The sequence below is a fragment of the Aplysia californica genome, unplaced genomic scaffold (assembly GCF_000002075.1).
Source record: "Aplysia californica isolate F4 #8 unplaced genomic scaffold, AplCal3.0 scaffold00141, whole genome shotgun sequence".
NCBI lineage: Eukaryota > Metazoa > Mollusca > Gastropoda > Aplysiida > Aplysiidae > Aplysia > Aplysia californica.
The window spans coordinates 135,894-150,644 of record NW_004797411.1 but is presented as its reverse complement, the minus strand read 5'-3'; the positions used below and the strand labels follow the sequence as shown (position 1 = coordinate 150,644).

Sequence of the window (14,751 nt, the reverse complement as noted above, 5' to 3'; positions counted from 1 at the left end):
TAATACATGCATTACTACTGGCCAGCATTAACAGCCACATAGAAAGGCTACCGCACATAGCCTTCTATACTCCATAAGATACGATTATATTCAAATTTGATGTACATATACTGCGTTGCCACTTGAATATTTCATTTAGATGTATTCCTCTTCGGTGGGTGAAATTTTTGATTTAATTATTCTGTGTGCTTTTGTAACCCTAGGTTCAGACAAAAATAACAAAGAAAAGAAATCAATATTAAAAAAACTTTTCTCTTTGCTCATTTTCAAAGATTGTTTGTTATTTTTAGGTAAACATTCTAGATTTATTTCGATTAAATAAAAACTTACAAATACAGTTACAATTCCGTCACTTAAAAAAAAAATCATGCCTAAGTGACCAGCGTCTATGGTGTGAAAGTTAGGCCCTTCGCTATCGCATACAGCAGACGTGAGTTCGATTCCTGTGAGGGGAGAATATAAATCGAGTATCTCCGTCTTTCAGATTGGACATTACATCCCCCTCATCACGGATTGCCTCTGACAAAACAGCGACTGTAAGCCTGGACTAGTCCTTGTAAGCGGTGATGACGAAGGCAGCCCGCCTCCCAAATGATCTAAATTGTCTTGATGGGAGCTTTTAAAATACATTGAGTTACATTTCATATGGTAGCTTTTAATTAAGCACAATGCTGTTTTGAGAAAATCGAAGGTAAAGTTTCTGCCCTCTGTTCAGTTTCTTTAAAATACAAGGAGAGTTTTCTCTATAATCAAACAAATGTAAACACCAACGAAATCAAACTTCTCCTATAGGTAGGGCAATGTCCACTTTTGGTGTAGGTCAAGATTTCTGGAAACCCCCAAAATCTGTGTTAACCCGCTAGTCCTTAAAAGCGACCATATTTTTGTCAGGTCATAGGGGTTGGGACTAAATTTTGCTCCCTTTTCTAGAATGTGAATTTAATTCTTCCATTTCCCTTTCCTAACTGAGACTAGAGACCTTGCTCTCAGAATGACCAATGTTTTCTCTACATAGGCCCAAACCTGAATATCAAAACAACAGAAAAATCAATTAAAAGTCAAAGAAAAACATAATAGAACACAACACAGTGGTGATGGAAACAGTGCCGTGTATTCTTCAACTGATGTTCATCTCATCTATGACTGAAGGAAATAAGAAACAAAAATATGAAGAAAGAAAGAAAACACGGTATGAAGATGAGAATGTCGTCAGACTTGCTCACTGTAACCAACAAAACACACGCATACAATGATGAATGATGCATTTTCAATAGCACAGCTTTAGGTAGCTTTTGCCACACATACGTACTATAATGTCACATTTATTGAGAGATGACTCATCTTCGGGGTTGTTATTCGGTGAGCAAGGGGAAAAGAGAAAGAGAGAGAGAGAGAGAGAGAGAGAGAGAGAGAGAGAGAGGGGGGGGAGAGGGGGAGAGAGGGAGAGAGAGGGAGAGAGAGGGAGAGGGAGAGAGAGGGAGAGAGAGATAGAGGGGGAGATAGAGAGAGATAGGGAGAGAGAAAGAGAGATAGGGAGAGAGAAAGAGAGAGAGAGAGAGAGAGAGAGAGAGAGAGAGAGAGAGAGAGAGAGAGAGATTCTGTAGCGGTTTGGGGAAAGGGGAGCGTCTTCTATTTGATCGCTAGGAACAGAGCGACGTTGACATGACTGTTTAAAAAAAGTAGTTTTCTTCTGGTGTGACATACAAATTCACAAATGCATTTACCTGATTTAAGGTGAGTTTTGGTGCTGAAAGCTAAATTAGGTGATTTTTAAATAATGTGTTTAAACTGAAAAAAGGTCTTAAACGGTACGGTAAAGGTGATAGTTGTTTTTATGTTTTCCTTAGACTTCCGCCATCGACACGCTTTATAAGATCCTGAAGGATGACTATCAGGGCTAACCCATGCTGGAAGGGATTTAACGTCCAAGTAGACTCGATAAAACTGCTTCTCACAAGAGAATTGAACTAATGCCCTTTGTATTCAACTACGAAACGCATTACCGCTACACAGCAAACGTCTCTATGGGGGTATATTTTATCTAGGGTTTAGTTTCAGTTTTAGTAAGAGTTTTACGGCACTTGCAACACAGAAAGGTCATATGAATGCCGAAGAAAAGATATGTCACAAGAGAGTAACAAATACAAAAAGAAGGAGGAGAGATAAGGACAATAAATTTTTTATATCAAAGAAGAAGCAAATCACACCAGAGCACCCGCCAACCACCCACTTTTTATCGAAGGGAGCTAAAATAATATATCTTTTCTAAAAATAGTTTTCCAGTCACTTGTTGCCTGCTACAGGTCCTGCTCTTATTTAAATTAGTGTGATCTATGTTAGAATGCGAAACATGGAGACTTGCTCTAGGCAAATCTACCAACAGATAGTATTAACGATAGAGTTAGTTTGTCCTGAGACAGAAAAAGAAAAACAAAGTCCAACATATATTTGAACAGTCTTCACTTCCAAAAATAATGTAGTTAAGAGTTTTATAACATTCCAAGGAGAACGAAGAAAGGAAGAAGGGGCATCAAGTTGCAATGAAATTTAAGACGTCATAATATAGATTCTAGCAAAGAAAAAATATTGACTCTTTCATAAAATATTATGATGATAGTAATTATGTACATGTACACTCTATTACACTCATGCAAAGCCATGCATTCGTAGCACTCAGACAAGATAGAGATTCTATAGCCGCATTTTACATTTAGGAGAGCTAGAAGAAACTATTCTTTGCTGTTATTCTCTAACCGCTTAACTAGACACAAAACAGGCAAACAATTGTTCTTTGTTTGAAAAATCTTTGCTGAGGTCCATCTTCCAATTTGCAATAAAAAAAATCTGGAGTCAGCATGCACTGTAATATTACAAAAGTACCGATGGCGAACTTTGGTGTATGCTCACATCATTCCAATCTGAAGATGTGTTTTTTTCTCTTGTTTATATTTTTAAATTCACGATTTCCAAAATTTTCGAAAAACCAGTTACACGGTAAGAGAATAACACCAGCATCGAATTTTGAATACGTGATGAGAGAGAAGAAGACTACAAGAAACTCAGGAAGTCATGAAATCGATCTGAACTTTTGAAAACTGACGAACAACGAAAACGACACGATTTTGTACAGGAGTTGAAATTTTGATTGTTTGATCAAATACATAGGTAAAAGTATACAGACATTTACAACGATTTTATAACGATGAGCTCTCTGACAGAGGGTGACAAAGGAGGACCTTTGCATGTATCTTAATAATAATAAAAGATAGCATTTGTATAGCGCAAATCCCCGCTCAACAGCAAGCTCTATGCGTTTCACAATCTATATTATTACCCCGGCAAACCTGAGAGCATTCTGAAACAACCTCAACTTCCCGGGAAGCATAAAGTCTTACAAAGACTTTTCCACAAAAGTGACACGACTGTGTGAGGGGAGAAATAAGGTACAGTGGAGAAATCAACAGACATTTCTCACACGACGATGCAATAAAATATAGTATTGGATCATAATATTTTGTCCTAAACTCGATTTTTCAGCCGTATCCATTCTAAGTACCTACAAAATCGTGGCACTCTTATCTTGGAAATTAGCCCAGGGCATTCCAATATCTACACGTTTGTATTTATATAGTTATGAGATACCAGGTTATGCCGCTTTCTCTTCTCATTCAATATGTTTTGAAATTGTGTTTCTTTCCGAAACTCTACACTGAATTCTTTTAAATTTTTCACCTAATAGCTTTGGAAAGACTTCTCTACTAGTTTCTCATCTTCGGATCTCTCGCTTCATATAATTATTTACTGTTTATTGTTCACTGGCGCTTTAATAAACAGAAGACAGAACAAGCTTCCAACAAGACAAACACAGCACTAACTTTTTATCTCCGCACGAGAACCCTTTCCACCCACCCCCCTAAAAAAACTCATCCAAAACAACAATCATACAAACAACAACAAACAAACACAAAACAAGAAACAAACAACTTCCTTAAACTAGTCAGTTATGATGTATATAAGAATGCTGACAGCAATGTACAATCAAAGCAGAGTATGTGAATGAAATATGATGCCAAAGACGAACATAATTTTATCAACATCGAAAATGGCGTCTCGAATGAAGGAAATAATTTACAGTACATTAAGTACACGCCGACAAAATCTGGTGACCACATTCATAAACTGACATAATTATGGACAAATAACAAACAAGCAAATAGATCTGAGAGGGTCTTCACAGCACGTTTGTGAAAAATCACATCCATAATTATCTGACAACGAAACAATGTTGACTGGTCAATAGTGGAGCAGTGCGAACGATTGGTAAGAAAAACAAACTAATGGCATTACTTAGAGGAGAAAAAAGATATGTACACCAGAGTCATGAGAAGTGGGGATTGAAGACGATGGCAAACAAATCGAAACAGAGAAGAAGTAGTTGTGAATTTATCCACATAAGAAATATTTGAGGCACCGTGGTGAAATCAGGCGCTCGTCAAAATACGGAAACTGGAGAAACAGGCTTTCTTCCGCCAGTTTGGAAATTTTTATAAATATTTTTTTTCGGCTCAACCTCTTTCATCTTCATATAAAAACACATCCCCCTGTGAATTTTACTGAAAATCATTGTTTAAAGGCACACAACATTTCATTTTTCAATTTTCAAGGACACTTTAGCTATTGGAGTTACTAAACTTTGTTGCCCATTTTCTCGCTAATTTCACCACTGAAACCAGGCAGCCTTACTTCCTTCAGTCCCAAATATCTTGAGTTCTATTCAAGCTAGATGGATATTATTTATTTAATTGAAAATCAGCTTTTTAATGATACCAATAACTCCACATGCCCCAAATTTTCAGGATAAGCGCCTGATTCCACCGCGTCGTGTCACATAATATTATACTTCAGTTAGTGAAACGGCATTGCACATGGTTCGTTTAATATATATATGTATTGACGACGAGTACACTTAAGACTGTACATACTTTTTCATAATGGAGATGGTTTTGAAGATGATTCCTGTGACAGTGAAATCTACAATGGGCATTGTTGTATTGTCGAGACAGTTTACTAAGATATGCCTCTCGATGATACGGTGAAGGGAGGGGGAGGGAAGATGATGATGGTTGTGATGATGACAGTGGTGGTAATGATGATGATGATGATGATGATGATGATTATTATTATGATGATGGTTGTGATGACGGTGGTAGTGATGATGATGATGATGATGATGATGATGATGATGATGATGATGAATGCACGTAGCATAATCGCTCACAGTGTGTTCATTCAACTACATATTGTAAAAATCATAGCAACCTTATATAAACAAACAATATCGGAATGGCAAAGACAAAAACCTCAAGGTTTCCAAAAAAATAATCATCAAAATAAAAATGCGGAAATTCTGCTCCTTATTAGCATAATATTATTTGCCTGTTTAAAAATCTCCGGACATAGGAGTGTGCAACTATCTTCTTTTTTTCCAAAACGTACAATACATAAAAAATATGTAAATGTGTACTTTTTACAAAAATAAGAGATTTCGAAATATCGCTATACATTTAAATATACACTCTTTTTTATCGAAACATAATGCTTATTAAATTTTTTCATTACTTTTGTGGCCAGTTGGCTTTTGTTATGCTACGATAAAAAGTGTTCGATTGTTAAAAAAATGTAACAAATCATTTTGAATAAGTTGAAGAATGCTTTCATTCGTTGTTGTTTTTTCGCAGAAAATTATTCCCTTGTTTTGTTAGTTGTGGGATTTTCCTCATCAAAAGCAAAGGACCTAAATTAACTCAAAGATAATTATCAATTAAAATCATTGTTGTGATACACAATTGAAATGTACGATCTCAGCAAAATGTATAAAATTATCTTACCTCTGGGGTGCTCATAAATCTTATACTTCATTTGTAAATTCTACTCTAATACTTTTTAACCCGAGAAAATCTATGTATAATATAATAATATTCATATAATCAACGCATAAAACAAGTAAACTTGGTCCTTCAGTATACAAAGCAGAGAAATTAAATAATAATTTCGCCATTTCGTCAATAATACCAGCAAACTACATGTACCTTAGACTCAGTCAAAAAATAAATGGTAGCATAAAAAGCATCATAATGCTCATATGTTGCTCGACAGGTCATTGCACGTAGAAATATTTGTACAGCACATAAACACACAAAATAATCTGGATATTGAGCATGTAATTATTGTTACATGACGATTTCTTGCAGAATAAATTAATTACTCAGTCACAGACGATTTTACAATTACAATGCATGCAACCACGTTCATGAAACGCACATATACAATTTCAATTTACAGTTATTTTCTTTGGTGACTAAGCATCGGCGAAAGTTAACTTGGAACCACTTCTACCCTCCCCTCCCGATTCGGAAGCGAATTGACCTGTTCTGCTGCAAATAAGGTCACCATGGGGGCCACGGTGTGGTCAGTGTTATAATATTTCACAGGTCAAGGACAAGCTGCTGGCGGTGAGTGTCATCTGTCCATGTATAGATGTAACGCCTCTTTGAACAAGGAAGCTTATTTGGTCGCTTTTAAGCACGATAGGGCTATCCCGAAAAATGCTGTTTCGAGAAAATCGAAGGTAAAGTTTTTGCCCCTTGTTCAGTTTCTTTAAACAATAAGGAGAGCTTTCACTATAACTAAACAAACATACACACCAATGAAACCAGACTTTTCCTTTAGGTAGGGCAATGCCCATGTTTATATAGGTCTAGATTTCTGGAAACCCCCGAAATCTGGGTTAGCCCGCTTGTTGTTAAAAGCGATCATTTAAGAGGCGGGGCCTCCAAATTTGATATCCATCTCAGATTAGGACTGACCAAAATTGGGAGGAGTGGGGGGGGGGGGGGGGTTAGAGATCTTCCTAAACTATAATCCAGCATGTCATCGGGGTTAAAAATGATCGTTGTCATGCGCAAAAGCATCAGGAGTAGGGGATATGGGGGGGGGGCACGGAGGTAGGTGGGAAGGGGGGTAGAGGATCATACTTTATATTCGCCGTATCAACGTTTGAACTGTTTGTAAACTCATGTACTAAGAGGGATATCGATGTATGTTTGAAGGTATGTGTTTGCTCGAAGATAAGGGAAGGATACACTTTATCATTGTTATTCAAAAAAAAAAAAAGAAAAAAAAAGTAAACCACCGTCTGCCGCCTGTTTACACAGATAAGGGAAGGATACACTTTATCATTGTTATTCCAAAAAAAAAAAAGAAAAAAAAAGTAAACCACCGTCTGCCCCCTCTCTCTCTCTCTCTCACTTTCTCCCTCTCTCTCTCTCTCTCTCTCTCTCTCTCTCTCTCTCTCTCTCTCTGTCCACTTTCAAGACCCCCCCTCTCCCTCTCTCTATTTCTCTCTCTCTCTCTCTCTCTCTCTCTCTCTGTCTTTCTCTTTCTCTCCCCTCCCCCTCTCTCTCTTTCATTCTCTCGTTCAACGTCTCTATCATACCCTTTTTCTCTCTGCCTCTATCAATCTTTTCCATTTTACCACTTCCCACTCTTACTCGACATTTGTGTACATTTGTGTAAAGTCACAACGTCGGACTGCTCTGAGCCTCAAACCCCAATACCCTTATTTTTTTTCACGATTATGGGCCCAGCAGCCTGACAACTAAACTTTGGACGCCACACGCATAAGGGTAAATCAAGAATAAAATTCGTTTTACATAATAACTGACTGTAGTTAAGACCAACTTATCAACGACTATGCTTGATGTTTGTCACAAAAAGGTTTCTAGCAGGCACCAACAAGCACACTCAGATATACTTCTGTGATATTCTTGAATTTATCATGGCATTTATCATTGGAGATTGAGAAGTAGAAAAAAAAATCATATTCTCATGCGATACAAACAGTAAATCATGTTTTATCTCTCCTTGATTCGTCAACACAAATCTACACCTTGATTCCTTTGAAGCCTCACAAAAGCGAAGCACACATTTAAATGAAAACACAGTGTTATACTCTAACCGTATGGCTGAAAGAAATAGGTCAACCCTTCGTTTTCTTAATTCTAAAATTATTTCCAATGTTGATCTGAGGGTCCTGTGTAATAACCAGAAGTCAGCCTGCACTGCACAAAATACGAAAGTTCTGTAGACTGGCTTTGTTCATTCATCGTTCGAATCAGAAAGTTTGGCTTGTTTTGTTGTTGTTTGCTTGTTTTTTTCTTGTGTTTACTGTTTGAAGCATTTTCAAAAATCCATAGACAGGGAAAGAGAATAGCACTGCCTAAAAACAGATTTACAGCTGACAGAAACAGTGATACTTTCAATACTTTCATGGTGCAACCACGGCGTTGCGAAGTGATACCGCAAGGGCGATCACTAAGAACATTTCTGAAGCTTCCGTAAGTACTGCAGAGTTGTTGTCTTTTCCTGTGATCTGTACTTTATCCTCTGAGGAATAAAAATACAAATCCTGAAATGATGTTTTCGGTTCTTGGATTTTTGTTTTGTTTTGTTGTTTTTTTCGGTGAAGAGAAACACATCCACAACAGTGCTGTCATATTGTACAGGAGAAAATTCATTGACAAAAGTGTGCATTTCTAATAATCAGAAAAGTAGGAATTTACAAAACAAACTTCTAAAAATACCCTCAGGCATTTGTCTTTAAAGTAAAAGAAAAAGAAATACAATGGCCTAATACCACAAGAAATGAACATCTAATGATAACAAATAAATCGGCCCCCCAAAAAACAACAACAGAAACAACAAATCAATAAAGAAATCATTAAAAGAAAAGGGAACTGGATTAGACACATTTTGAGAAAATGTAAAATAAATAGTACCCATCAAGCCTAAGGGTTGAGTTTACGAGGACCGGGGGGGGGGGGGGGGGGGTTATAATAATAATAAAAATAATAATAATAATAATAATAATAATAATAATAATAATAATTATAATAATAATAAATAATAATAACCATAATAACCATAATAATAATAATAATAATAATAATAATAATAATAATAATAATAATAATAATAATAATAATAACAATAATAAAAAAATAATAATAATAATAATAATAACGAAAACAATATTAAGACATCTAAATATAAAAAGGCGCACAGTTACGACAAACTTACGAGATCGTGAACTCTGAGGTGTTTTGTAGATGTTGTGCTCATCGTTGATGACGTCTTTGTTCTTGCCCTTCCCGCCACGCCCCCTTTGCCTCGTAGACAGATTCTGATTGGTTTAAAGAAAACAGAGGTATGCTATTCTGATGGCTGTAACACAATTGCCAAAGTCATTTTAAATACAGTGCATATAAATTTCGACTTATGGTTTGATAGAAAATGAACATTGATTCTAATTGATAGGATTATTAGTGCACGCCTAGCAAGTACTAAATTACGTCATATTTACTGTTTCATGCCTGTGACAAACATCCTACTACCTATCTGTCTGTCTGTCTGTCTGTCTGTCTGTTTGTCTGTCTGTCTGCCTGCCTGTCTGTCTGTTTGTCTGTCTGTCTGTCTGTCTGTCTGTCTGTCTGTCTGTCTGTCTGTCTGTCTGTCTGTCTGTCTGTCTGTCTGTCTGTCTGTCTGTCTGTTTGTCTGTCTGTATGTCTGTCTGTCTGTCTAACTGTTTCTCTCCCTCTCTCCTTCTCTCATTTTCTCTCTGTGTCACTCTCTACTAAACATAAACTCAGATACACACAGAGAAAGGCACACACACACACACACACACACACACACACACACACACACACACACACACACACACACACACACACACACACACACACACACACACGTATACAAAGACACAAATACACAAATACAAACACTTTCTCGCAAACACACACTCACATACACACGTACACACACACACACACACACACACACACACACACACACACACACACACACACACACACCCGCACGCTCGCACACCGCGTTATAATACACGTAATCTCTTTCACATGTGCCATCCCCACAAAACTGACTATCGAGAATTCTTACTGAGGAAGGCTGGTTGGGTTTCCTCATGAGGTGTCGATATATGGTCGTTGTTGTCGTCGTTGATGTTGTCGTCGTTGTAGGAGGCCTCTTTGTCCTCTGTCTATGCTCTGTGTAGGATTAGAAATTTAACAACAAATTGATAAGACAAATAATATTAAATTTTGTAAACAATACTTTCTTTTCTTGACTTCCCTCATAATCTTGAAAGTCAACAGAGAAATGGCGGGCGGATTGTTTGTGTTCTTTATGATAAAATGGATAAATGCATTAACAAAATCTATTATGATAGATACATTTGTTGGCAAAAAATCTGTCTCGACAGCGCTCGTCAGGTACGTAGGTGAAATAGCATGCTATTATGATTGTATAGCTGTGAGCTTGTGTATTACGTTCAGTTGATACAATATTCCCATCATGTATTCATTACGTAATTATGTGTGTATAGGTCATTGTAATTAAAATGTCTCTGTAGATATAATTTTTTTCAGAGAGCACATTTACATATTCTAATGTGTGTGTTTACCATCGTGAACTGAATTTCACCATTAGTTGTTTTTAAAAAAAATTCATCTTTCTTTAATGTTTGTTACGTTGTAAGAGTTTCGAGACAACACCCGACTGGTGAAATCCCCTTTTTACAGTGTGAATATCAAACCACGTTTTAAACTCTAAATAGTTCCAGCTGAGCAACAACACTGTCCATGACATAATAATCTTGACATACGTGTTTTTTCTGGGTTAGTGGAAGAACGGTTGAAGCGACCTGCCTCCTAAATAATCTAAAGTACGTCTAAAGGAGTATAAAACATTAATGATCAGTCAGTGGAACCTAAACTCCGAACTCATGGCGCAGGGTCTTTTTCTCTAAATAACTGGCCTTCTAAATAATTCATGTATAGATATATCTACATTTAATCGATGGGACCTTAAAATTCAACTTGCAGGATCATCTTCTCAAAGTAGCTGACCTCCAAAACAACTTAAATTATGTCGACGGGGCTGTAAAACTCACTTTGTAGGATCTCGTTTCAAAGTAGCTTGCATCCTAAATAACCTAAATTGCATCGATGAGACCATAACACTCACCGTGTTGGATCATCTCCTTGAAGCAACTGCCCTCCTCAATAATTGTTATTTAGATTACTACCCAAAATTACGTCAATTGGGCCGAAAACTCACCGCGCAGGATCATCCACGTGAAGCAGTTAAACATCTAAATAACCTAAATTGTATTGATGGGACCGTAAAATTCGTCTTTTAGGGTCATCTTTTCGAAGTGGCTGTCTTCCTATAAATAACCTAAATTGTATCGATGTGACCGTAAAACTCAGAGTGCATTATCATCTTCACGATGCAGTGGCCTCCTAAAATTTTTTAAAATGTTACTTGGATCACAAACCCAAATTGTGTCGTTTGGGCCGTAAAACTCACCGTGGGGATCATCTTCTCGAAGTAGTTGGTCTCCTAAATAATTCTTATTTAGCTTACAATTACAAACTCAAATAGTGTAGACAGGGCGTAAAAGTCACAGTGTAGAACCATCTTCTCAAGGTAGCTGGCTTCCTAAATATTTGTTATTTAGATTACAAACCCAAATTGTGAAGATAAGGTCGTAGAACCTTCCGTGTAAAATAATCTTTTCAAGGTAGCTGGCTTCCTAAATAATTGTTATTTTAGATTACAAACACACTATGTATTGTCATCGTCTCGAAGTAACTGTTTTCCGAGATAACCTAAACTGTGTCGATGGGGACGTAAAGCTAAACCTTTAGGATCATCGTCTTAAAATAGCAGGTCTCCTAAATAATACTTTCGTTATTTTGACTTCAATTAAAAACCCAAACTGTGTCAAGGGGGCCTTAAAATTCACCATGTAGGATCATCTTGGTAAAGCAGTTGCTTCCTTAATATCTTAGACTGTGTCAATAGGGATGTAACATTCACATGGTAGGATGATCTTCTCGAAATAGTTGATCTCCTAAATAACCTAAATTATGACTATAAGGTCTTAAAACTCACCGTGTAGGATCATCTTCTCGGAGGCGGTGCCCATGTCATTGGTGGCCGTGCAGATGTATGCGCCATAGTCCTTGGGCTGGATGTTCTTCACACTAAGGGTCATGGTCAGTTTCGTCTCGTCCTCGTTGTGGCTGAAGATGTCCAGCTGGTTAGAAAGGGGGGGGGGAGTGGAGTGTTTGATTGATTTGATTGCTTGGTTGATAGACTGATTGGTTGAAAAGGTAATCGATTGATGGATCGAAGGATTAATGAACTGATGGAGTTATGAATTAAAATTGTAATGAATTTATAGATTCGTGGGTTGATGGATATACAGATATATTGATTAATCTCAATTTTAAAGTTGTGAGTTGTACATAAGTGCCTTAATCATTTATATTTATATGAACTTCTACTATTTCAGTAAATTGTGCGTTTGGTCGTGAAACTTCCAGTGCTGGTAAAAATCTAAAAGTATTTTTGCACGTCTAGTTGTAGAAACTAACACACTATTTTGTTTAATCACAAATGCGAGCATTTTATAGGATTATTTGTACTAATAATCTCTGTCCAAACTTAAGAGTTGTTCTCAAAAGCATGAGGCATCTTAATTTTTATGTCATTCTACTATGTCAGTAAATTGTGTGGTCGGTCGTTACACTTTCAGTAATGGTAAGTATATTTGCAAGCCTAGTTGTAGAAACTAGCAAACTATTGTTTTAAAACAGATGCTTGCATTATATTTGAAGTTTTGTACAGTTACTCTCTGTCCAACCTTGCATGTGGTTCTCAAATGCATGAATCATCTTTATTTCTATGTCCATTTACTATGTCAATCAATTTAATGGTCGGTCGTTAAACTTTCAGTGATGGTAAAAATCTAAAAGTATTTTTGCATGCCTTATTGTAGAAGCTAACGCACTGTATTGTTTAAAAACAAATGCAAACATTTTATAGGATTATTTGTGCTAATAATCTCTATCCAAACTTAAGAGTTGTTCTCAAAAGCATGAGACATCTTTATTCTTATGTCATTCTACTATGTCAGTAGATTATGTGGTCGGTCGTTACACTTTTAGAAATGGTAAACATCTTTAAGTATATTAATTGCAAGCCTAGTTGTAGAAACTAGCACAGTATTGTGTTTTAAAACAGATGCTTGCATTTTACGGGAATTCTTGTACTGTTAATATCTGTACAGCCTCGCATGTTGTTCTCAAATGCATGAACAATCTTTATTTCTATGTCCATTTACTATGTCAGTAAAGTGTGCTGTCGATCGTTACACTTTCAATGATGGTAAAAATCTTTCATCATTTTAGCATGCCTAGTTGTAGAAAATAACTCACTATATTGTTTAACCACAAATACAATCATTTTACAGGATTATCTGTGCTATTAATCTCGAAGCAAACTTAAGAGTTGTTCTTAAAAGCATGAATCTTCTTTATTTCTATGTCACTCTACTATTTCAGTCAATTGGGCGGTCGCTCGTTACAATTTCAGAGATGGTAAACATCTGTTAGTTTATTTACATGCCTAGATGTAGAAACGAACACACTCTAGTGTTTAGCCACAGGTGGGAGCAGTTTGTAGGATTTTTCGTACAGCTAAGCTTTGCCCAAACTTAGTTATGTTCTGAAAAGCATTAAGCTTTATCAATTCATATCCGTCTACACGGTCAGTAAACAAGAGTTGTTCTTAATAGCATGAAGCATCTTTTTTTCGATATCTTTCTACTATGTCAGTAAAGTGTGTAGTCGGTCATTACATGTTCATTGACTTTAAAAATCTCTTAGTATTTTTGCATGCCATAGTGGTAGAAACTTACACACTATTTTGTTTAACCAAAGGTACGAACATTTTATAGACTTTTTGTGTACTCTTAAACTCTATCCAAAATTTGAAGTGATCGCAACATCTTTAATCATCTTAATTTCTATACCCTTCTACTGTGTCAGTAAATGGTACTTTTGATTGTTACACTTTCATGAATGGTAAAAATGTATTATTTTATTTGCATGCCTAGTTGTCGAAACGAACACATTTTTGTATTTAAGCACAGGTGGGAGCGTTTTTAGGCTCTTTTGTACAGCTAAACTCTGTAAAAAATTAGAGGTGTTCTTTAAAGCATGAAGCGTCTTTAATTCTATGTCCGTTTAAAATATCAGCAAATTGTGATGTCATTCGTTTCACTTTCAGGGATGGTAAAAATCCATTTTGCATACCTTGTTTTACAAACTAATATGCTATTATTGTGTTTAGCCACAGATGCGAGCATTTTATAGGAACTTTTGTAATGTTAATATCTGTCTAAACTTAGAAGTTGTTCTCAAATGCATGAATCATCTTTATTTCAATGTTCATTTACTATTTTAGTAAATTGTCCGGTCGGAATTTACTCTTTCAGGGAAGGTAAAAGTCTGCGGTTTTCTTCTTTTTTTTGCTTGCCTAATTGTAGAAACTAACACACTATTTTGTTTAACTACAAATGCGAGCATTTTGTGGAATTATTTGTACTGTTCATGAATTGATGGATTATTTGATTGATGGCTTGATGGTTTGATGGATTGATGGCTTAATCGATTGATCGATTGATGGAAGAGGGCAACATAATTAAATTCAAATATACTCAAAGTTGTAATACAAAAGAAGAAGGAAAAAAAAAGAATTTCTTCAAGTGTAGGTACACGACAAAGAAAGATCTATTTATTTATTTATTTATTTATTTAT

At 36.2% G+C, this 14,751-nt stretch overlaps 1 protein-coding gene across 1 annotated transcript in view; it reads right to left on the bottom strand.

Annotated features, from left to right (window-relative positions):
- Positions 1-7,435: 7,435 nt before the first annotated feature.
- The window catches only part of LOC101859781 (lachesin), a gene marked incomplete at its 5' end in the record, with an annotated part of 18,615 nt that continues 11,299 nt past the window's right edge, over positions 7,436-14,751 (bottom strand). The window contains 4 exon segments of the mRNA XM_013081683.2: positions 7,436-8,445; positions 9,139-9,241; positions 10,021-10,127; positions 12,040-12,184. Coding sequence (XP_012937137.1) covers positions 8,327-8,445; positions 9,139-9,241; positions 10,021-10,127; positions 12,040-12,184 — 474 coding nt within the window.